At 62.0% G+C, this 21,290-nt stretch overlaps 2 protein-coding genes across 4 annotated transcripts; one reads left to right on the forward strand and one right to left on the reverse strand.

Moving 5' to 3' along the window:
• Window positions 1–277: 277 nt before the first annotated feature.
• On the reverse strand, window positions 278–15,164 carry ARHGAP45 (Rho GTPase activating protein 45). Of its 3 annotated transcripts, none has more exons than XM_014259984.2 (23): window positions 14,968–15,164; window positions 12,966–13,293; window positions 11,459–11,602; window positions 10,392–10,476; window positions 10,234–10,306; window positions 9,891–9,969; window positions 9,576–9,713; window positions 9,302–9,366; window positions 8,931–9,041; window positions 8,593–8,673; window positions 8,231–8,410; window positions 7,929–8,066; window positions 7,502–7,692; window positions 7,067–7,206; window positions 6,656–6,733; window positions 6,323–6,424; window positions 5,925–6,088; window positions 5,526–5,714; window positions 5,049–5,186; window positions 3,153–3,391; window positions 2,675–2,933; window positions 2,452–2,554; window positions 278–2,285 (listed from the first exon to the last, which is right to left on the reverse strand). In XM_014259984.2, the coding sequence occupies exons 1-23, from the start codon at window positions 15,055–15,057 to the stop codon at window positions 1,957–1,959; spliced, it is 3,444 nt and encodes a 1,147-aa protein (XP_014115459.2). In that variant the 5' UTR covers window positions 15,058–15,164; the 3' UTR covers window positions 278–1,956. The 3 variants fall into 3 exon arrangements, with proteins under 3 accessions (XP_014115459.2, XP_014115458.2, XP_087923890.1); XM_014259983.2 differs by lacking the exon at window positions 14,968–15,164 and adding an exon at window positions 14,228–14,456; XM_088067764.1 differs by lacking the exons at window positions 6,656–6,733; window positions 14,968–15,164 and adding an exon at window positions 14,228–14,457.
• Window positions 15,165–16,329: 1,165 nt separating this feature from the next.
• CNN2 (calponin 2) lies at window positions 16,330–21,181 on the forward strand. Its single transcript, XM_005531189.3, has 7 exons — window positions 16,330–16,457; window positions 18,616–18,737; window positions 19,059–19,125; window positions 19,205–19,342; window positions 19,502–19,618; window positions 19,899–20,045; window positions 20,122–21,181. The coding sequence occupies exons 1-7, from the start codon at window positions 16,395–16,397 to the stop codon at window positions 20,386–20,388; spliced, it is 921 nt and encodes a 306-aa protein (XP_005531246.1). The 5' UTR covers window positions 16,330–16,394; the 3' UTR covers window positions 20,389–21,181.
• Window positions 21,182–21,290: the final 109 nt, after the last annotated feature.

The following is a 21,290-nucleotide window of genomic DNA, read 5'->3' on the forward strand; positions in this document are numbered from 1 at the left end:
CTGCCCTGGGCGATTTGGAAGCTGCAGCTCAGATTTACCTTGTTCCTTCCCTGACCTCCTGCCCTGTCCCCTGGTTTGGGACCCTGGTGTTCGGACACTGCGATGGAGAGTTGCTCATCACCCCCAGCTGCACTCATTTGAATCCATCCCAGGACTCTGGGGAGCTTTAAACTTCACTTTTTATGCCAGAAACACTTGGATTTGTTCTCCTGCAGCTGGGGGAGCCTGGAAGATCCTGATTCCCAGGACAAACACGAGTCAGAACACACTGGTTTTATTGGTTTTTTGTGAAGCTTGTCAACGTGAACACAGCAAGGCAGCGTCGTGCAGCAGCACAGGCCTGTCAGGACAAACACAGAATCGACACAACCAGGAGGGAGCTGCCACCGTGGGAAGCTCAAGCACAGCTTTAGCCCCTTCTCTCACTCACACTCACCTTCATCATCCTCACCCACCCTCACACGCACGCGGTACCGCCGTGGCAGCAGCATTCCCACATCCTCCTGCTGCCCTGGAAAAATCCAACTATCCTGTGGAAGAGCTGGAGGGCACAACAAATCCTGGGGGTCTCCAGCTCTTCCCTGGCTCAGTTCCAAACCTTTGAGTTAACCTGGGTTTATGTACCTTTGTTGAGATGGGTTCTCCATTGACTCCAGAGGGTTCAAACCTCCCACCCATTGCCTGGTTCTGCAGTACCAAGGTGTCTGAGACCCACCCCACCATCAGCTGGTCTGTCTCCCACAAGCAGGAGAACAAAGGAAAAGGCTCTCAGCTCATTCCAAGCTAAAACTTGTTTCTCTGTGCCTCAGTGCAGGAAAGTCTCATAGCTTTTAAAAAAACAAAACCACTTAGGCTTTAGTCCGTTTGCCAGCAGAGGTAGTGGAGTCATGTTGAAGGGTTGATTCATGTCTTTACAGAAAAAGAAGCTCAAGATTATACTGGCTGGGGCTGGGGCTGGATCCAGGCCGTGGTGGCCCTGAGGAGGAGGAGGAAGAGGCACTTCCCTGTGGGGACCTGCCCCTTGCCCAGCTCCAAGAGCAGAGGGAGTTAGTCCTGGACTTGCAGCACAGCTTTTTGGAGATGAAAGGACTGTACAACCAAACCCTGAGAGCTCAGCAGGGCTCAGGACCCTGCAGCCAGGCAAATCTGCCCTGAGGCTGTCCACAGCCTGTGGCTGCTCCTTGCATGGCTCCTGCCAAGGAGGGAAATGCCCACCAATCCAAGTATCTGTCAGTCCAAGCAGCAATGCAGATGCCATCAGCTGGGCCAGGACCACACAGTGCTGAGGTTTTGGGGCAGGAAATCCATCCTGAATTCTAGTTCAGTCAGGTGTCAGTGAGGGACATCCCCTGAGATCCTGGCAGATGGCACAGCCCCAAAGCCAAGCCTGGCTCGGGGTGAGATGGTGCAGGGGCTTCACCCCAACCCCAGTGCTGCTCCAGCTGTGTCCCTGTCCCAGTGAGCTGCCTCCAGTTCCGTCTGTCCCTGTGGTGCCATCCTCCTGCCCATCCTGAGTGACTGCTGTCCCCACGTCATCCCTGGCAGCCTCAGCCATGTCCTTTGACTCATCCAACCTCCATCTTGCAGCACAGGTGTGGGATTCAGGGATTCAGGAGCACAGCAAAAATAAAACACCTGACACAGGCACAGCCCTGGGTTCCTTCCCAATCCTGAACAAGTGCAGGGTCTGCCCAGACTCAGCTCCCAGGCAAGGTCCTCCATGGCCCTGGCTGAGCCAGGGGTCCCAGCAGGCTGTGACCCCATCCCCTGTCTGGGCACCAAGGGACTCAGAGGTTTTGTGTGAAAGCTCCAGCCAGGAAATCAGCCAGGACTCGCTTGCAGCTGACACACCAAACCCCTCCAGGCTTCCATGTGTCCCTCCCACCCCTCCACATTCCAGTTTCCAGCATCTGGGCAGCCTCTGGGATTTGCCCCTTCGTCCATCCCAGTGGTGGCTTAGAAGAGCCGGGGCTGCAGCTCGTGGCTGCCGTGGCCCCGAGGGCTGCCGGGCTGGTTTGTGGCATCCCTGGGCGTGGTGGGACTGCGGCTCTCAGGGTGTTCCTCCACATCACTTTGCTCGTCCCCAGGGCTGCAGCAGCGAGGAGCGGAGCCCTCTGCATCCGACTGGCCCACGCTGCAGCTCCGGCTCCGCAGCCCCTCGCTCCCCTCGTCGCAGAAATGAACCTCCTCCGTGCTGGTCTCGCTCCCCTCCTTGCTCAGGTGTGTCCGTGGCTCCCCGGCGTCCTCCAGCTCCGAGTCGGAGTCCACGGAGCGGTCGCCAGACTCTGTGGGACAGAGGAGCTCTGTGCCACCCTCCAGCCCAGCACCGTGGCTTCAGCAGGGGCTGCATGCAGCAAAGCCTGGGTTCCTGGGGCAGGGACGGGTCTGTGTGCTCTCCGTGCCTCCCAAGGAACCTGCACCTGCCGGGGACCCCCAGTGCCTCCCACTGACCTGCGAGCGAGTCAGCGCTGAAAGCCAAACTCCCCTTCTCCGAAGGCAGCTCCAGGTAGGGGCCGGTGCCAAGAGGAGCCACAGGCGAGGAGCCCGAATGGGCCTGGGAGGGAACAGGGATGGTGGTGAGGGCACGGAGGAGAGTTCTCACTCCCTGGGAGTTGACTCCAGAGAAGGTTCATGGAACGCCCCCCGAGGGTCCCCTCTCCCTGGGCATTCCTACCCGCTCAGCACCACTGGCCGCCTCCTCCGTGGCGCCCGAGCCGCGTCTGCCGGGCTCGGCCAGTGCCATGTCCTTGTGCTCGAAGATGGTGGGGTAGAAGATGATGAGTGCCTCAATGATCCGAGCTTGGTGGGGATAATCCACCAGCGAGGACAAGGAAATCGTGGCATCCGTGGGCCTGGGGCGCATCAGTGTTGGCCCAAAGACGATGCCCAGGTTGCCTGAGGTCATCTTGTTGTCCTGTTCCACTTCCATGATCCTGGGTGGGAGGGGGAGGAAGAGCTTGTGAGAGCAAGGAGGGAGAGGGGTGGATGGGCAGGGCTGAGGGGAAATTCTGGGCTGGAACACTCAGGGTAAGGAGAGAAGCAGCTGCAACCACGGATCTTCCTCCTGGCACCAGTGAGGAGGCTGCACTCACCCCAGCGGAGAAAGGGAAGGTGCCCGGCAGCCACACAGGCTCTGGCCATGCCCCTCTCACCTCCTCAGGTGCTGCAGGAGGTACTGGAGCGTGGCCATGTTCTCGCAGGGGAGCTCCTTCAGCAGCTCCCTCAGCTTCAGCACCAGGCTCAGCACCACCTGGTCGGTGTCGGCTCCTCTGTCCAGCAGCTCGGGGCCGCCCTTCCCGCTGCGGCCCTTGGCCTCACCGCCCTGCAGGCTCTCCTTGGCCAGCCCCATCAGCTCGTTGTACAGCCTGAAGGGCATGAGGGGCTCTGGCAGCTGCAGGGAGAAGAGAAGACATGATCCCAGTCCTGGGAGCAGCTCCCACCTCCATCAGAGCCGGACCTGTGCCGAGGTGGTGACACCTGGGGCATTTCTACAGTGAGGAAACATCCCTGGAAGTGCCTGAGGGCAGCTCAGAGAGGGCGTGGAGCACTTTTAACATCCATTTCGGAATTCCATGAGTCTGTGACCTGCAGTGCTGCAAACCTCTCCCCAGAGGTGGTATTTATTTATCCATTTCCTGAAGCATGTCAGACCAGCCTCGTTAGCCCTGGCCAATGAACACTTGTGAAGTTCAAGCCAAAAGCAGCGTTTGATCCATCCCTGGGTGCTCCCTGCTGGGTTGAGGTGCAGGGATTCCCTTCTGTTCCTGGAAAATCCCTGTCTGGGGTGGGCCCAGCTGGAGGTTCCCCAGCAGACAAGGGCTGGCTGGGAAGAGGACAGGGATGGGTTGTTGTGGGTGGGGGTGGCAGGATGTGAAGGGCACAGGATGTGCAGGGCACAGCCTGCAGCAGAGCTGGGGCTGCGGGGGGGGGAAACTCTGCTTTGAAGTTTGTGTGAAGCAGAGGGAGCTGGTGTTGACTGCTGGGTGTTCCACATGGCTGGGGATGTTTTCAGAGCAGCCTCAACGGATGTTTTGGGGACAGGCTGCCTCACAGCAAACGGGTTCCCTCCATCCACCCCTTTATAGGAGGACTTTAAGCCACTTCTCTGCAGCAAGGGGTCAGGCTGGGGCTCAGCACTGATTTCCCCCTCTCTTTCCACTCTGCTTCTCTTTGGAGAAACCACAGAGGCCACTCGGAGTCCTGATGTGCAGGAGCCCAAGGACACAGCTGTCCCTGTGAGGTAACACAGGGCTGCCCCTCTGGAGGGGTCACAGAAAAAGGCAGCACAAAGAGTTAATCCACGGCTGCCTGCGAGGGAGAAGCAGCTTCCGCTGCGCTCCTGCCTTGCGGTGGTGGCTGTGGGAGGATGTGGGTGACGCTGTTTGCAACAACAGCTTGGGTATGGGGTGGGGGGTGCTGGGGCTGAGCACACCCTGGGGTGGCCCGAGGGGCAGAGACCCTGCTGAACCCACCCCAGGGTGATCCCAGGGGCAGAGATCCCGCTGAACCCACCCCAGGGTGATCCCAGGGGTAGAGATCCTGTTAAACCCACCCCATGGTGATCCCAGGGGCAGAGATCCTGTTAAACCCACCCCAGGGTGATCCCAGGGGCAGAGATCCTGTTAAACCCACCCCATAGTGATCCCAGGGGCAGAGACCCTGCTGAGCCCACCCCAGGATGACTCCAGGGGCAGAGCCCACCCCATGGGGATGTGACTCAGCTCCTGCAGGGTGACCTTTGCAGGTCCCTTCCCTTTTTGGGTAGCCAGTTCCCCAATTGGAAGGGGTGGAGCGTTCCTTGTTCGGTGCTTGGGCACGTCGCTGTTCTGTGGCTGTGACCACAGTGACGCTGTGTGGGATGAGCTGGGGGGGGTCACTGTGGCCCCATCTCCAAGGCCAACCCACCCCCTCCACCCAGGAATGACCCCTCCCTCCCCACCCACCCAGTCACTGAGCCCACCTAGAGCAGAATTCCTCCTGCCAGGTTGGTTCCTCTGGCCAACTCCCCTCCCCAATTCCCCCGCCATGAGGCACCACCAGCACCTCACCTGTCTCAGGTAGAGCTTCAGGACGTTGCTGATGTCATGGGGGGAGGCCTGGGACAGCTCCACCAGCTCCTTCCCATTCTCAAAGGCCTGGCAAAGCTTCTCCACACGGGTCTTGACACCATTAACTCGGTAGATGCCCTGTGAAAGAGAGAAAAGTGGAGCTGAAGTGAGGGGAGAGGTTCCTCTTCATGTTTGCATGGCACAGTGAGCTGTGTGCTCCCACCCTCTCCTTTTGGAGTGGGAAATCCCTTTGGGAAGTCATTTTGGGATATCTCCTTCCAACTCAGTCATTCCTGCTTCATAGGAAAGCAGGAGGCAGGAGCGGGGATTTTCCAAAGGCAGAGTTTGGGTGTCTGGGCCATCCCTGGTTCCCTGCCCTGTGGAAATCTGAAGTCCAGCCTGTTGGTTTTCCAGAGGATCCTTCCAAGGGCCTGTGGCTCAGCCAGCTGAGGAGGAGGAGAGGGGAGTGTCACTCACCTTTGTTTTCAGGGCCCGCTTCTCGATCTCTGAAATGCATTTCTTGACGATGAAGGGGATCCCATCCGGGCTGCCCTGAGACGCCTTCATGAAGTCCTGCCCAAAGAGCTGCAGCTTCCCTTGGAGCTTCTTGTGCCCACACTGGATGGCCAAGGTCTCCAGGCACTTCTTGTGGCAGGCCAGGTAGCACTGGAAGAGAGAGGGGAACACGTGGAGGTTGGGGGCAGCCACAGAGACACCAGGCACTGCTCAGAGCATGGTGGGAGACGGGAAAGATGCCTTGGGGGTGCTGCAGCACCGAGGGAAAGCCCTGTTTTCCACCTGGAACCTTCCCCACAGCAGAAATGTCCCCCTGGCCATGGTCAGAGCTGGATTCCACCCCCAGTTCTCCCAGCTCACCTCCTCGCACTCGGCTCCCTGGAAGTACACGTAGCTGTTGCACTCCCGACATTTGGAGGGGGCACGGAGCTTCCTCAGCCGATGGGTCTGGGCAGCCTTGGACAAGCCAACATTCCTGAAGGGCCCTGTGGGAGCTGCCAGCTCCGGGGTGATCCCGTTGATGCCTATGGAAAAGGAAATGCGAGATCAGGCACAGCTTGAGCAGGACTGTCACCGGTCTGAGCAGGGCTCATCCCTCAGGAAAGGCAGAGCTGCCGGGGACACCGTCAGGAATCTCCAGCAATTGTTGGGTTTGCCTGCAGAACTACAGAATTTGGGAAAAGCAGCTGGCAGGGAGCTCTGCCGTGGTGGGGGGGGGGTGTGGCAGCAGCTCTGTCACCTCCCATCCTGTCACCTACTCTGCTCAAAGGGAGTGGAGGTCCCGTCCTTCTCCTCCAGCTCCTCACTGGAGGACGCGGTGCCGTTGGATGACAGCCGCTGGAGCTTGTGGCCGAATTCACCTGTCCAAGGAAAGCCCACAGGCCAGTGAATCACCTGCAAAGCTGCTTCTCTTCTGAGAGCTCACCCCATCCCATCAAATCCCACCCTATCCCACTGGAGACTGGGATCAGCACGGTCATTTACAACAGTGTTCTCACAAGGCAGGTAAAACAAGGGACGGTCCTGCCTCCCTGGGAACCTCTGGGTTCAGACTGGCTGTGCTGGGAGGGGCTCCTGGGCTCTGTATCTACCTGCACTGGAATCCAGGCTGCTGTCAGCATCAGCGACAGAAGTTGGCCAGGATTTGTGGACCTGGTGTCCCCTCCCACCTGCAGAGAGAACACACAGTCCGTTGGGATTGCTGTCTGTGTTTGGGAGAAAATGGCTGGAGAACAGCCTGGATGCCAGGAGAAACTGGGGTGACTGGGGGAAGCTGCTGGTGGGGTTTGGTGCCTCCAGTGACACCCAGCAAGGAAAGGGGAGATGGGCAATGGTTTGTTAGGGACCAAAATCAAGATCTGATTTAGTGTCCTTCAGGAAATCCAGTCTGGGAGGCTCCCAGCCCATCCTGCTGCTGCCAGAAAAGCCCTGGGGGTCCCACTCTGCTCCTGCCTGGGGGGACATGGGGCAGGTGATGCAGAACTCTGGGGCTCCAGACTCACCTCTTCGCTCGGCTGCTCCAGCCCCACTTGGTGACTCCTTGGCTCCTGCTGCTCCCTCCGAGCCAGCCCCAGCCCCTTCTGCACTCGTGGAGAACTCGCTGGCATTGAAGCTGCCCTTCCGTGCCCGAGTAAAGGGAGACCTGGAGGGGAAAAGGGGAAAAGGGAATGCGGATGGAAACACTTGGAAACTTTATCCATGGCTGCCATCCACCCATCTCGGGAATCACGGTCTTTTAAATAAACAGCCTGTCTCATCCATTGAAGGATAAGAGGGCAATTCCCAGCTGGTCCAGCCCCAGCATTCCCAGCAGGAGCTGCCTTCAGGAATGCTGAAAGCATCCTGCCTCCTGCAGGAGAGCGTGGGTGGCAGGAGATAACGAAGGGAACATGGCTGAACCGGAGCATTACCCAGGAATGAACCCTCTCCACCCTTACCAGGCGTTGTGGGACACGTAGGGCTCGAAGTCGTACTGGACGTCGGGCTCGTCGCCGCGCTGCAGCTGCCGGACGTGGGACGCGTACTGCTGGCCCGGGTCGTAGAGCTTGCTGCTCTCACACAGCGTCTGGAAATTCACGGGCAGCGGCGCTGTCTGCATGTGCATGAGCTGGTAGAATGAGATGGTGGCCTAAAAGTGACGTGGAGAGGGACAGTGAGCTTGGTGGCACGTGAGGAGCTCTGGGTTAGGTGGGAAATCAGGAGCACAAAGCGGTGCTTTTCTGAGCCAGAGGGAGAGGGGAGCTCTGCATCCACCCAAACGCCCTCTGGAATAGCAACAGCTCTGCTGGAAGGCAGCTCTGAGCTCTCCCGAGCAGGGCACAGTCGCCTCCTGCCCTGGGCACACCCCAGGCCAGCCCCACTCACCGACTTGATGACCTGGTCAGTCTGTTTGATCACTTCATGGATCTGCCGCAGGGAGTTCACCTTGGTGTCCTCCAGCTCCTGCTTCTGTGTGTTTGCATCGGCCACACAGGTGCGATACGTGGCCATGGCCTCTTCTGCCTAGAAGTTGGGAGAGCAAGGGATGGGAGCAGCTCAGAGGTGAGGAGAGTAAGAACAGCACCTTGGACCCAGTTCATCCAGGCATTTTTGAGGAGCAGTTTGCCCCACGTGGCTCAGGGGAGAGCAGGAGCAAGGAGGCCCCTCCAGAGCTGTCACCCTCCTACCTTGTTCTTGGCTTCCTCTTCCAGCCGCCTCTTCTTGTCCAGGGTTTTGGTGGTGACGCTGCTGGTCGTGTTTTGCTGCTCCTCCTCCGCTTTCACCGCCATGTACTTGGCCTTGTCGTGCTCCTCGCTGCGCTGCATGTACGTCTGCTTGGCCTTGCGCAGGTTCCCCTCCGCCTCTTGCTGCCAGGGAGAGCCAGGGTGAGGCTGGAGCCCAGCAAGGGGGTCACCAGCTCCTGCTGGGGTCCCCCAGCACAGCAGAGGCACCCAACACTGCTGGAGAGGAGCAGGGTGCCCAGCGCCCTCAGAGGAGGTGTCACGAGTTCCTCCAGGCTGGGATTGGGAACACAAACCCAGCCACTCACCAGTTTCCTCTGCGCCCGGTGCCACTGCTCCTTGATCTCCTTCCTGCGTTTCTCGTGCTCCAGACGTCTCACCGTCAGCGGCTGCATGGGGAAGGGAGGAACAGCCCCCTGATGACCTGAGCTGAGCACTCCTGCTGTGCCAAGGCTTCGCATGGAGAAGTGCCCTGTGGTGGTCACTATCGCTCCTGGGACAGGTCACAGGCACTGGTTTGTGCCAGGGATGAAAATCCACAGCCTGGGAAGTGCTGGATGCAGGTTCCCCCTAGACTGAGCTAAGGAAGAGTCACCTCTGCAACACCAGGACCTCCAGCCCCAGGAAAGACCTTCAGTCCCCTCACCTGGAGGAAGGTTTGTTGCTGCAGGGTGTTGGCTGCCTGCAGAACTGAGGTCCCGTGCTCCATGTCCTGCTCCAGGGCCAGCAGATAGATGGACAGGAAAGGCATGTTGGTCTGGGGAGAGGGAAAGCACATCTCCCTAAGCCTCAGCACCCAGCATGAGCCCAAGGAGATGAGTCCTTCGGGGAGGAAGAGCCAGAGGGAAGGTAAGGCTGGTGACTGCTGGTAAAAGCCCCATCCTGAATTTCTGCAGGCAAAGCTCTGGAGAGGTGTCCCCATGTCCTCCCAAGCTGGGGCACATGGAATGGGCTCTCCAGGGCTGCTGCCTCTCAATCCAGTCTGGCACTGGGGACTTCAGGGACCTGGGGACTTACCTCCTGACTGATGGTTTGCTTGCAGCTGTTTGCCATCTTCTGGAGCCCTTTGGCAAACTCCATCTCTGGAAGAAAAAGGTTGAAAGTGAAAAGACACACGAGACACCGGGATTTCCCTGGTGGAACCCAATCTCCTTTTGAAAAATTAATCAGGAACTTGAGGAGTGAGGTTCCCACTGCCCTGGCAGCATCAGCCTCCTCCAGGCGGGACCTCAACCTGTCCTCTGGCTCAGCCCTGCTCCAGAAGGGACCCAGCTGCTGTTGCCCCACTCACCCAGTGTGGTCCTCTTCTCCAGGTATCCGATCAGGTCCTTCATGTACTTGGAGATGGTCTTGGCGTACTGGAGGGCAGCGTCCACGCCCCCCTCACAGCGCTGCAGCATCACGTCCACTTCCTCGGCCGGAGGACGGGCTGGGGAGGGATGGACACTCCGTGGGCTTCCAGTGCAAACCCCCGCCAGCTCTGTGCCAGCCCCAGTGCCACCAGCTCTGCTGAGGAGCCAGTGTGGCTGAGGACAGCAGCGATGATGGGGAAGGTGCCAGCTCCTGCACAGACCCCAAACCCTGCACCCAGAATCATCCTGCTTACCTGTGTCGTAGCTGCCCATGCCCGAGGGCACTCCATCTCCTCCAGGCCCGGGAATCCCCCCATAGAGGCTCTCCATAGTCTTTGGGAATTGGGAAAGAAGAGGGACTGGTCAGCCAAGAGGATGGGGAGCAGCTGGAGGGGCTGGCAGATGGAGGGAAGCCGGAGCTGCTGGAGCCTTTTGGCCGCTGCTGGAAGTCAGCTGTGCCCAGGCTGTGCCCAGGAGCTAATGGAACTGTCACTGGAGCAACACCCTGCTCTGGGCTCACAGCAGAGCTGAGGGGAGCAGCCAGAGCCCTGTGCCACCCTGAGCCCCACGTGGCGGGAGCAGCCAGGTATCACTCACCTGGTTCTGGTCACTGGGTGGGATGGAGAGGATGGTGCTGCTGTCCACCTCCCCCATGAGGAACTCGGACACCCTGTGGGGACAGGAGCACGGCTGGGCTCAGCACAGGGACAGTGACACAGGCTGCCTGCAGGGGATGGCTGCCCCAAGTCCCTTACGTGCTGCTGAAGGACACGGCGATGGTCTCCACGGCCTTCTCGAACTCCCGCTTGTCTGCCTCATTGTTGGATTCGTAGTGGAAACCTGGAGATGAGGAAATGTGGGAGCCCTGTTGCCACAAGCAGCTGTCCCTGTCTCAGCAGAAAGACCTGCCAGCTCATGCTGGTATCAGAGGGGGCTTTGGGGCTGGGGAAAGGGCTGGGGTGAATCAAAGGAGCAGTGGGAAGGATCAAGCCTATGGACAATGGATTTTTCCAGAGCAGTAGTTTCCCCCTCCTCCTTCCCAGATTGACGTTCCTGACAGCATCTCTTGGCTTGTGTTTCTGTTTATTCCCGTTACTCAGGGCTGCTGGAAAAGTGCTGCTGGACCTGTTCCACTGCCTGCCCTGCCTCGTGGCTCCTCCAGACCCCTCTCCAAGCGGGACAAACTCCTCCAGGAGGGCTCTTACCCCCAGTCAAACAAGGAACCACCACCAGCAGCAGGAACTGGGGCCGACAGCGCTTGGCAGGCACCCACACCATGGGACACCAGCAGCCAGGGCTCCTGGGCAGACCCTGGGCCAATTGGGGTGGGGAGAATTCTGCTCTAAACCCATTCCCTCCCATCCCTGTGTGGGAGCAGCCTCATGGCAGCCCTCCTGCCATCCTGTCCCCCGTGGCTGCTGTTGGGTGTCCAGGAAGCCACAGGTGACTCAGAAGCTTGTGCTGTGGCTGTGGTAGGTGCAGCCACCCCCTCTCCGTGGGTGACAGCGGCAGGAGCTGGTGCCCAGCTGGGATCTGACCTCCCAGACCCCGCTCCATAAACACGAGAGGCTGCCAGGAGCAGGATCCGATTATTTCAGTGTTTTTCCTGTGGCTGTGCCTGGAAACCCCCAGGCAAGATCTGTCATTTCTGACGCTACATCATCCCTAAAGCTGAACCACAGCAAGAGGAAGACAATGCTTTCACCCTCTCCACCAGTCCATGGGGCAGCTCCACTCCTGGCTCCATGGGCTCCTCAATTCCCCCACACCCACTGTGGGGCAGGAGGGGAGCGGAACAGAGCTCCCAGCCCCAGGGTCTCACCCTTGACTTTGGAGATGAGGGTCCCGGCGGCCGTCAGGGTCTCCAGGGTGTTGAGCAGTGGGTACTTGTTGATGACCTGGCGCAGGATGCGCAGGGTTTCACCCAGGCACTCGTGGGCCAGCGGCCGCTGGGGCTCCTTGGGGTCTGCAAGAAAGGGGGGCTGAGATGCTGCATCCTCGTCCCACATCCCTGCCCTGTGTCCCACATCTCTGCTCTGCATTCCTGTCCTGCACCCATCCTCTGCTGACCTCCCAGCCACCGCCTGCCAGCCACGTCCCACCCAGGCAGGGACCTGCCACCAGACCAGGCAGCAAATCCCCCCGGCCTCGGGGCCCCCCAGGACTGCCATGGCCACATCCTGCTTGTCCAGCACCTCCCCACAGCCGTGGCCGTGTGTCTCCTGCCCAGCCTGGTGTTGGCCAGGGGGCAGTCTGACCTTTGAGGCATTTTTTCCTCCATAGTAACTTTTTCCCTTGAAAGCAGTTTGGGAATTTCCTCCATTTCCTTCCCTCCCTCCTGCCAGACGGACGCTCCCAGCCAGGAGGGATGGGCCTGGTCCAGCCAGGCTTTCTGCATCCCACAGGTTCCCCCCAGGGCTCTCCCTGCTGTGGGCTCCAGTTGCCAGCCCAAGGGTCTGGCCAGGACCCCCCAGTGCAGGGCTAGGGCTGGGGATTGGCAACCTGGTTAGGAAGTGAGGAACCTCCACTACGGAAGTGCTGGGATGGGGGATCAGCACCCACTGCCCAGCCAGGTGAAGCCTGTCACCCTGAAAACTCAGCTTCTGAGCTTGCTGACATGGTTTTCTAAGGACTTTTCCAGGATAGTAACTGTAAACATAGATATGTGTACATTCTTTCTGTTACACGTCTTGTGATGGGCATCTCTCATGGCCAGTGCAGTGAGAAAGTGTTATCCTGACCATCCAATCCCTGGCTGTGGTCAGAAGCCTAAAAATCCTGGGAGGAAAAATAAACTTTCTCTTCCATTCACCACACCTCGACCTGTGTCTGTGTGATCTATTCATCTTCAGCGGCAACAGAAGCCCCCGACCCATCCCAACCTCCAGCTCAGGGTTGGGAAGAGGTTTCTGCAAAACCAGGACCGACAACGTGGTGTCACATGCCCCCAGCCCACGGGATCGATGCATTCCCCGTGTCCCCTCGGGCAAGGAGAGCTGCTCGTGAGCCTGCAGACCACCCAACCCCTCCTGCTGCCCGTCCTGGTGGGCTGGGGGGCCGTGCCCGGCACCCCATGGGGGTCGGGGGGCCCTGGCAGGCGGCTGGCACGGCCGTGCTGTAAACAGGAAAACGGGCGGATGAAAATAGCTCGCGGCAGGAAGCCGCTGTTATCCTGGCTCCGAGTTCCACTCACCCACCAGTCACCCACCACCTCTGACTGCGGCTGCACGGTCCCCCCGGGGCTGCTGGTGCCCTCTGGCCCAGGCAGAGACCCCCACCCACGGCTGGGTCTGTCCCGGGGGGCTGCGGTGCGGGTGTTTGGCGCTCACCATCGCGCAGCACCATATCCCGCAGCTTCTCCAGGGCATCGGCGAAGCGGGCGACGTCCGCCAGCAGCTGGGAGATGTCCTCGGGGTCGATGAAGGGACCCTCCCCGCCCTCCATGGGGCTGTAGGACGTGGGGGTCTTGTGTCCCTTGGGCACGGTGCGGGGGGCTGTGGGCAGGGAGAAGCCGGCGGCGCTGGCATGGCGGCTCAGGCTGGTGGGGCGCTTCAGGGTGCCCACGGTGCTGGGGCTGCTGCTGAGCTTGGCGCTGCCTGGGGGCAGCTCCCCCACGCTGGAGCCCGGTGCCTCCAGGCAATCCTTGCGGGAGAGGTCCTGGGGAGCAAGGGTGAGTGTGAGGGCACAGCCAGCACGGCGGGGACCCTGGAGAGGGAAGTACCCCAGGACCCTCCACGCCACCATCCTGGGGAACAGCCTTGGGGGGCTGGTGCCAGACCCTCCAGATGTGTCGTGCCTCAGTTTCCCCCGGCAGGGATCCCCTTCCAGGACCGTCCTGGGAGAGTGGGCAGGGTGTGGGCACTCGCCCGGCTGCCCCCACCAGTCCCTGTCAGCTCCTCTGGGTCCGTGTTTGTCATGAGGGGCACACAGTGACAGTGTGGGTGACACTGCTTGTCCACCCCAGCTCCCACCGTGATGGGGCTGCCCATCCCAGGGGGCTGGGGACCCCAACACAGCAAAATGGCAGCAGGATCCGGCCCGCGTAGCTCTTCCTCTTTTTCAGCTGCTCCCATGCTGGGGGAGGAGGCAGAGACAGGGACACCTCCCAGGCTGTTGTTGGGGGCTTTGCAGGTATTTTACAGATGGAGGAAGCCCCAAATTTCTAGGGGTAAAATCGCACTGAGGGAGGGGCTGGTAGCGGCACTGTTCAGAGCTGTGCATGGCTTACACATCCAGCGGGAGTCCTTAGGTATGGGGAGGGGACCCTGCAGCCCCTCAGTCCCCCAGCAGCTCCCACCAGTGACCCAAACGCGCGGGGTCTCAGCATCCCTGGCCGGGCGCTGCCGGAAGTGTTTTTGGCACCGGCGGGGCAATCACAGAGCGCCGAGAGCACGAGGCTTCCGCGGGCGAGGGCGAACGGGGGAGCCCATCCCAGGGGGGGCCAGACCACCATGGGGCTGCAAGGAGGCGCAAAGACCTCCACCCCAAAACTCCTGGGGCCACCCCAGCCCTGTCTCGGTCCTCCCGGATTGCAGCGGCCCCGGCGCCCCCCGTCCCTCCCTCCGGTGCCCCGGGGTGCCCCCGGCCGTACCGTCAGCCTCACGGCGGGCGTGCGGGGCAGCGAGTCCAGGGAGCGCTGGGGCGGGTGGGCTCTGCCCGCCGCCGCCGAGGGGCTGTAGCTTTTCCTGCCCGCAGCCCGGCCGAGCATCCCGCTGGCCGCCACCCATAGGCCACTCTCCCGGGGATGGGGACGGGGGTGGGGACGGGTGTCCCCTGCTAAGGAGCCGCGGGTGGGCTCCAGGTCGCCGTCGACCGCATCGTGCCCGGCCGGTGTCGCCCCACGCACCGGGACTGGGGCGCAGGCGCGGGGCGGGCAGTGCGGGGTGCGCCGGGGAGCCCCGGCCCGCAGCGTTTCCTCCTGGCCCCTCCGGCCCCGGGGGGGGGGTCCACGCGGCAATAAATAAATATCTGGCAGAGCCGAGGCACCGGGGCTGGCCGAGCCTGCGGTCGCCCCGCTCCCATCCCGGTCCCCAGGGAGGTTTGTGAGTCTCTCTGCCCTTCCCAAACCCTCGGACACGGCCCCCCCATTTCCTCCCTGTCCCTTCCTGCCCTCCCGCCTCCTTCGGCCCCTGCTCAGTCCCCTTCATCTGGGGTAAAATTCCACCCCCCACAGCCCCGTGAGTACGGTTTTTCCTCTTTTCCCTCCTCTTTACAGAGCTCCTGGACGTACCCAGGGCCCCATTGCCAACTTGTGGCTGTGCCCAGCAGTTCCGTGGCTGCTGCTGCCCCTACAAGCCCCACCGTGCCAAAGGTACCGGGGGAGCCACTCACCGGCAGGGTCTGTGGGACGGGGCTTCCCGCCCGGCTCTTCTTGGAGATGGAGGGGGTTTTTATGAGCTCTCGCTTCTTCCGGGAGAACATCGTTCCCGGGGGGCCGCTGCCCTCAGCTCCTCGCTCGGCCCGGCCGCAGTGCGGGTTCCTCACGGCTCCGGTCACATTCGCGGGGCGCAGTGTCAGGAGGGCGCGTGTGACGCCGCCTCATTTCCTCATCGGCTTCGCAGCCCGACCTGAAACAGGAAAAGCCGAACGCGCACCCAGGAGCGAGGCCGGGGCCAGGGGCACCCTGGCTGCCCTGCAGGGTCCCAGGGGGCAGCGGGACCCCGGCACTTCTGGGGATGCTTGAGAGGGTTTCGGTGCTGCAGCCCGGGGCTTACAGAGGGGTGGGGGGCTGAGCCCCTCTCGGTGCTGGTCCCCGTGGGACTGCCGCGCTCTGGGCAGTTCACGCTGTTTGGGGATGTCCACCCGTCCAAGCGCCATCCCTCTGGAGTGGCATGGGGGGCTCTGAGCTCCCACTCGTGGGATGGTCCCGGCTCTGCCCTTCCGTGGGCTCGGTGTCGGTGCCGGGACCGGCCCTCTGGGGGTCACAGCCCTGCCCCTTGTCCCCACCGACCTCTGCGCACCCGCAGTCCCACCCGTGATTCTCCCACCCACGGGGCATCGCGACCTCACAACGGGACTATCCCGGGCACGTCGGATAAACCCCCGGTGAGGGCCGGGCCGGGCCCTCCGGGCGCTGCGTGGGGACCCCCGGCCGCTGCCCACGGGCTGCTCGGGCCGGCTGCCAGCCCCGCGGAGGGTCGCGGGGTGACGGTGTGTCCCCCCCGCTTCGTCCCGGGACCTCCCCGCGGGGCCGGGCCGGACCGGGCCGTCTCGAGTGGAACTTCTGCGGGCTCGGTTGGGACACGGGCACGGCGTGGGGTGGGGAAAGGAGAGCGGGACGGGGTCGGGGATGGGTGCGGGGACGAGGGAAGGTGTAGGTGTGCCCTGCGTGTGTGCGTGACCGTGGGTGTGCGCAGACAGGTGTGAGTGAGTGAGTGTGTGTGCTGTGTTGTGTGTGTTTGTTGTGTGTATGTGTGTGCACACAACACACCCGTGTGCAGGGATGCACACGCGTGTACCCGTCCGTCTGCGTGTGCATCTGTCCGTGGCCGTGGGTGCCCCGTGCCCAGGGCTCCAGACCCCACCCCGGCTTCCTCCGACTCCCGGTGCCTCCCGGTGCCTCCCGGTGCTCCCCGGGTCCCAATGTCGGGGCTCGGGACCCTCCCCTCAATCCGGCCGCTCCTGCCCTTATTTGGATATTTCGTCCCGTCCAATGAACGCGGGGGGGCCGGGCCCGTTCCCGCCCCCGCCCCGCCCGAGCCCGCTCCGGTACCGGCCCCGTCCCGCTCCCCGCTCCGGTACCGGCTCTGTTCCCCGCCATGAGCAGCTGCCAGTTCAACAAGGGCCCGTCCTACGGCCTCTCCGCCGAAGTCAAGAATCGGGTGAGCAGCGGCGGGAGCCGGGCGGGACCGGGACCACCGGACGGGGGTGAAGCGGGGGCTGGGGAATACCGGGGCCACCCCGGGAGCTGTGGCTGCCGGTACTCCTGGAGGTCCGGGAGAGCCGAGCATCCCGGTGCTGCTGGGGCGTTCCGGTTGCATCCCGGCTTCTGGAGAGCGGGAGTTTTTTCCGGTATGCCCAGGAATGCAGAGCCGGCCAAGAGCGGAGAAGTTGGGGGATTCCGGGAAGATGGAAATCCGGGGCTTCCCGGGAGGATGCGGAACTGAAGGACCCAGTGTACCGAGGTCTCTGAAGGCTGGGGATACCGAAGCTGCGCTCTCAGTCTCGGGGTGCCCTGAGCCTACCTAGAGGGTCCCAGGGAGGTGTTTTGGGGGACCGGGGCTGGGTGTCTCCCGTGCGGTGGCCGCTGTGGCTCCGCTGTCCCTGGCAAACCGCGGGGCAGCGTCCCCGTCACACCGAGGACTGGGGACGATCACTTCGATCATCCGCGGCTCCGAACCAGCTCCACGAAGCTTCTCCACTTTCTGCCTCCCCGCAGCTCCACATCGCTCTGCGGGATGCTCCGACCTGGTAGCGTCCCCGCGGCGCCGTCTCTGGGGATGCGGCTTTTGGCCCCGGTGGTTCTCGCTCCGAAGTGCCGCGGGGCCGGAAGGGGAAGGAGGGATAGGAGCCTCCGGCAGAGCTGTTTGCACCCCTAGGAGGGATCGGGGTGCCGCGGAGTGTAGGCAGCTGCCAGCATCCTCCTGACCCCTCTGCCGTGCACGGGGGTCCTGCCGGGCAGGGGGGGCGCGGGGGACGCAGCAGCCCCGGGCGGTCGGCGGCTGTGCCCGGCCCCAGGCGAGCGGAGATCGAGCCGTGGTCACCTCGGGGCAGGTGGCCGATGGTTTGAGTGTGTTCTGCCCGGCGACACCTAGACGGGGCCAGGGCAGGCAGGCAGAAGGGACAAGTGGTGACGGGCACGTGGCTGCCGTGGCTGTGGGATGTGGTGGCCGTGGCCGGGCGCTCCTTCCCTGGGCTCGCCGGGGATTTGCATTTCGTAACGGGGAGCGGACGGGCCCCGGCCTGCCTGGGGCTGGGCTGCCCCAGCTGAGCGGGTGACACGCGCCGGGCCCTCACCGCCGCGTGCTCTTGGTGCTTCGTGTTGATTCAGCAAGACGTGAGCCAGTCCGACTGCCCCGGTGCCTCTGATGGAGGTGACATCATCCACTGGGAACCAGTTAAACCAGTGACACGCTCCCAGTCTGTGCAAGCCCTTGCAGACTGGGATCTCTCAGGGGCTGGTCCACTGTGCACTCCCCATGCCCTGGGAAATCCTCAAGCTGGCCGTGGGGAGGGAAGAAGAGCTGGCTTCAGCTGCTCACACCCCGGAAAATCAGCTGGTGGGACTATAGAATCCCCCAGGCAGGACACACCTGGTGTCATGAGGGTGATCCGTGTCCTGCATCAGTCGAGCTTCCATTTGGGACTGGAGTGTCTCCTTACCACCTAGTGGGGCTGGACTGTGCCCATCCCAGTGTCTCCCTGTGTCCAGGATCCCGAGGGACTCATAGATCTCAGCACATAACGGGACCAGGAAGGGTCCCAGGATGGGCGAGAGGTTGGTGGCTGCTCTGGGGCCACCCAGGTGCCAGCGGAGCATCAGAGGTGCTGGGCTGGGGCAGCACTTGGGCTTTCCAGGCCCTTCCCTCCCCGGGCCAGGAGAACTTTCCCTTCCCGTGCGGGCTGGGGCCGACAGGACGCTGTGGGAGATGATGCCGGCCCTGGCAGCTGGTCTCCATTTGGGAGGAGGCGTCCACATTCCTGGCATAGCCGCGGTGACCGAGGAATCTGTGGCGGAGGTTGGGCCTCGCCGGAAGGAAAAGGGAGAGCATCGCGTGGCCAGGACCCCCGGGGCTCAGAGCTGAGCTCCCACGGGCTCCAGGGGACGGGGAGGGACAGATCCCGGTGGGGGGGAACTTCCCCCTAACCCCATGGGCAGTTCCTTCTCATACTTTTGGAATGGTTCAGAAGCTGCTATGTCTGCTGGCAGCCTCATCCTCATGCTCCTGTCCCCATCCCAGCGAGGGAGGAACTGTCCCCCTGAGGGGTTTGGGGTGCACACTGGGGCCCTGCCTGAGCTGTCCCCCTGCTGCCCCCCAGCTCGCCCAGAAGTATGACCCACAGAAGGAGGCTGAGCTGCGGACGTGGATCGAGAGCGTCACAGGAAAACAGATCGGACCTGACTTCCAGAAGGGGCTGAAGGATGGGGTGATCCTCTGCGAGTGAGTCCTGGGGCGGTCCTGAGCATGGCCCCCGGCCCCTGCTCCAGCTGGGTGGATGATGGGGGACACCAAACCTCCAGGGGACCCTCACCAGCCCTTGTAGTGGGAAGGGTGGGCTGGATCCGTGCCAGTGGGACCTGCCAGAGTCACCCCCAAGGCTTCTGTGTCTGGGGAGAGCCCTGACAACAAACAGGGACCTGGGGGGGAAATTTGCCTCACATGGAGGAGTTGTGGGCTGGACCTTCCTGAAAGGAGCCTATGCCCTGCAGCCCCTTGAGGTTCCTTCCTGCCACAGCCTCATGTCCCCCTGCCTCCCTGCAGGCTCATGAACGAGCTGCAGCCCAACTCGGTGAGGAAGATCAACCGCTCGGCTCAGAACTGGCACCAGGTAGGTGCAGCTCTGCTGCCACCCACCTGCTGTTCCTCTGCCATCACCCACCAGGGCTCACCCCTCTGCCTCTCCGCAGCTTGAGAACCTCTCCAACTTCATCAAGGCCATGGTCAGCTATGGCATGAACCCCGTGGACCTGTTTGAAGCCAATGACCTTTTTGAGAGCGGGAACCTGACGCAGGTGCAGGTGTCGTTGCTGGCACTGGCGGGAATGGTGAGCACGGGGGGATGAGCAGCTTGGGAGGGGCTGCAGCCCCATGGGGACCCCCAGTTTGGGGTGGTGTCTGTGGGATCGCAGAGCTCCCCCTGCACAGGGAGTGGGTGGGGGGGTTTGGGACCCCTGTCCTTCCTCACTTCCAGCCACTCCTGGCAGGCCAAGACGAAGGGGCTGCAGAGCGGGGTGGACATCGGCGTGAAGTACTCAGAGAAGCAGCAGAGGAATTTCGACGAGGCCAAGATGAAGGCTGGGCAGTGTGTGATCGGGCTGCAGGTGGGCTGCCCCACAGGGTCCCATGGGTGGAGGGTTGGGAAAAGGGTGCCCAGTTCTATCAGATTCTCAGCACTGTTACAGCTCCAAGCGTTGCTGGAGGGATCTGAGGCATGAGGTGCCTCAAGTGTCCTTGGGATCTGGGACTGCCTTGGCTCTGTGTCCTGCACTCAATGGCTGGGAGCCTGAGATGGGTTAGGGAGCACTGGCTGTGTCCCCCGGGACTGGGGGAGAAGGGGCACATGTGAGGCAGCACACGCTCCTCACCAGACCCCTTTGTCAGATGGGCACGAACAAGTGTGCTAGCCAGTCCGGCATGACAGCCTATGGCACCCGGAGACACCTCTACGATCCAAAAAACCAGATCCTGCCACCCATGGACCACTCCACCATCAGCCTCCAGATGGGCACCAACAAGTGTGCCAGTCAGGTGAGCCCCCACGCCGGGCTGGGGAGGGATGGGGGGACCACAGCTGAGCCCTGCTGCATCCTGTCCTTCCTTCCAGGTGGGCATGACGGCTCCCGGCACCAGGAGGCACATCTATGATGCCAAGATGGGGACAGAGAAGTGTGACAACTCCTCCATGTCGCTGCAGATGGGCTCCAACCAGGGCGCCAACCAGAGCGGGCAGGTCTTTGGCCTCGGCCGCCAGATCTACGACCCCAAGTACTGCCCACAGGGCAGCCAGGGCGAGGTGGCCAACACTGCTGGGGACCAGAGTGGGGACCCCCTCGAGTACCACTACTACCGTGAGGAGGAGGAGAGCTACTGAGCGGGATGGCTCAGCCCCACCCGCACCATCTCATGTACAGCCCCACTTCCAGGCACATTCCAGCCTCCACTTTACTCATTCCCTCTTTTAAAACTCTTTTTTAACTTTGGAAATGAATCTATTTTTCTGAGCGAGGAAATAAAGACCCTGTTTCTAGAGAGGAGCCCAGCCGGTTCCCCCAGGAGCCCCAAGACCCTGGGGCAGCAGGAAGGTGGCAGATGTTCCAGCACCTGGGAGTGGACAGTGTCACCTCTAACGCACCCAAAGCCCACCACACACCCCTGTGATGCCCCTGGATCCTCAGCAAGGAGCGGGAGTGTCTGCCCATGCTGTCCCCGGTGTTGCTGCTCATGCCTGTGGTGGCAGGACCCTCCTCAGCCCTGTGGAGGAGAGGGACTGGGGTCACAGAACACGGGGGAAGCACATCTGGGAGAGACTGGCCTCGGGATTGTGAGTGTGGGTTTGTGAGTGAATGTTTGTGCTCTGGTGTGATCTCTAAATGCTGGAAAAGCCCTTTTTGCAGATTCATAGGGACCAAGTTTTCAAGGCCACGGTGATGGCTGCAGGGCTGGGCTGGGAGCTGGCACAGCTGGCACAGCTGGCACAGCTGGCACACCCAGCACTGCAGCAACCTGATCGCCCAGGCTGGAGCCAAGGCTGACTGCAGCCGCATCCCGCACCGGGGCGGTGTCCGAGTGCAGCCGGTGCCCATCGACGTCTCCCCTCCCGTGCGGTTTTTAATGCAGATGCTCTCAGACTGAAACCTTTTTAAAAAAACCCCTTTCAACATAAACAGGAGCTGGTCTCTGCTGCAGGCGCCTTGTCAGGCCTCGGGCGGATCTCTCTGTGCCTGGGGGGGCTCCGAGCTGCCGCAGACCTGGGTGAGACCCCCGGAGTGCCAG

Source organism: Pseudopodoces humilis, chromosome 28 (assembly GCF_049639895.1).
Source record: "Pseudopodoces humilis isolate 2021_Gansu_Grassland_sample_001 chromosome 28, ASM4963989v1, whole genome shotgun sequence".
NCBI classification, from domain to species: Eukaryota; Metazoa; Chordata; class Aves; order Passeriformes; family Paridae; genus Pseudopodoces; species Pseudopodoces humilis.

What these genes read in the sequence shown, in the direction of transcription:
- ARHGAP45 (XM_014259983.2), bottom strand. Translation starts at nt 14,344, where the DNA reads ATGCTCGGCCGGGCTGCGGGCAGGAAAAGCTACAGCCCCTCGGCGGCG. An exon ending in AGCGGGCCCTGAAAACAAAG is followed by an intron (nt 5,187 to 5,525) that starts GTGAGTGACACT and finishes TCTCTTTCACAG; the next exon opens with GGCATCTACCGAGTTAATGG. An exon ending in TGAAGCTCTACCTGAGACAG is followed by an intron (nt 3,392 to 5,048) that starts GTGAGGTGCTGG and finishes TTCTCCCTGCAG; the next exon opens with CTGCCAGAGCCCCTCATGCC.
- CNN2 (XM_005531189.3), top strand. Translation starts at nt 16,395, where the DNA reads ATGAGCAGCTGCCAGTTCAACAAGGGCCCGTCCTACGGCCTCTCCGCC. An exon ending in CGGCTCAGAACTGGCACCAG is followed by an intron (nt 19,126 to 19,204) that starts GTAGGTGCAGCT and finishes GCCTCTCCGCAG; the next exon opens with CTTGAGAACCTCTCCAACTT. An exon ending in TGCTGGCACTGGCGGGAATG is followed by an intron (nt 19,343 to 19,501) that starts GTGAGCACGGGG and finishes CACTCCTGGCAG; the next exon opens with GCCAAGACGAAGGGGCTGCA.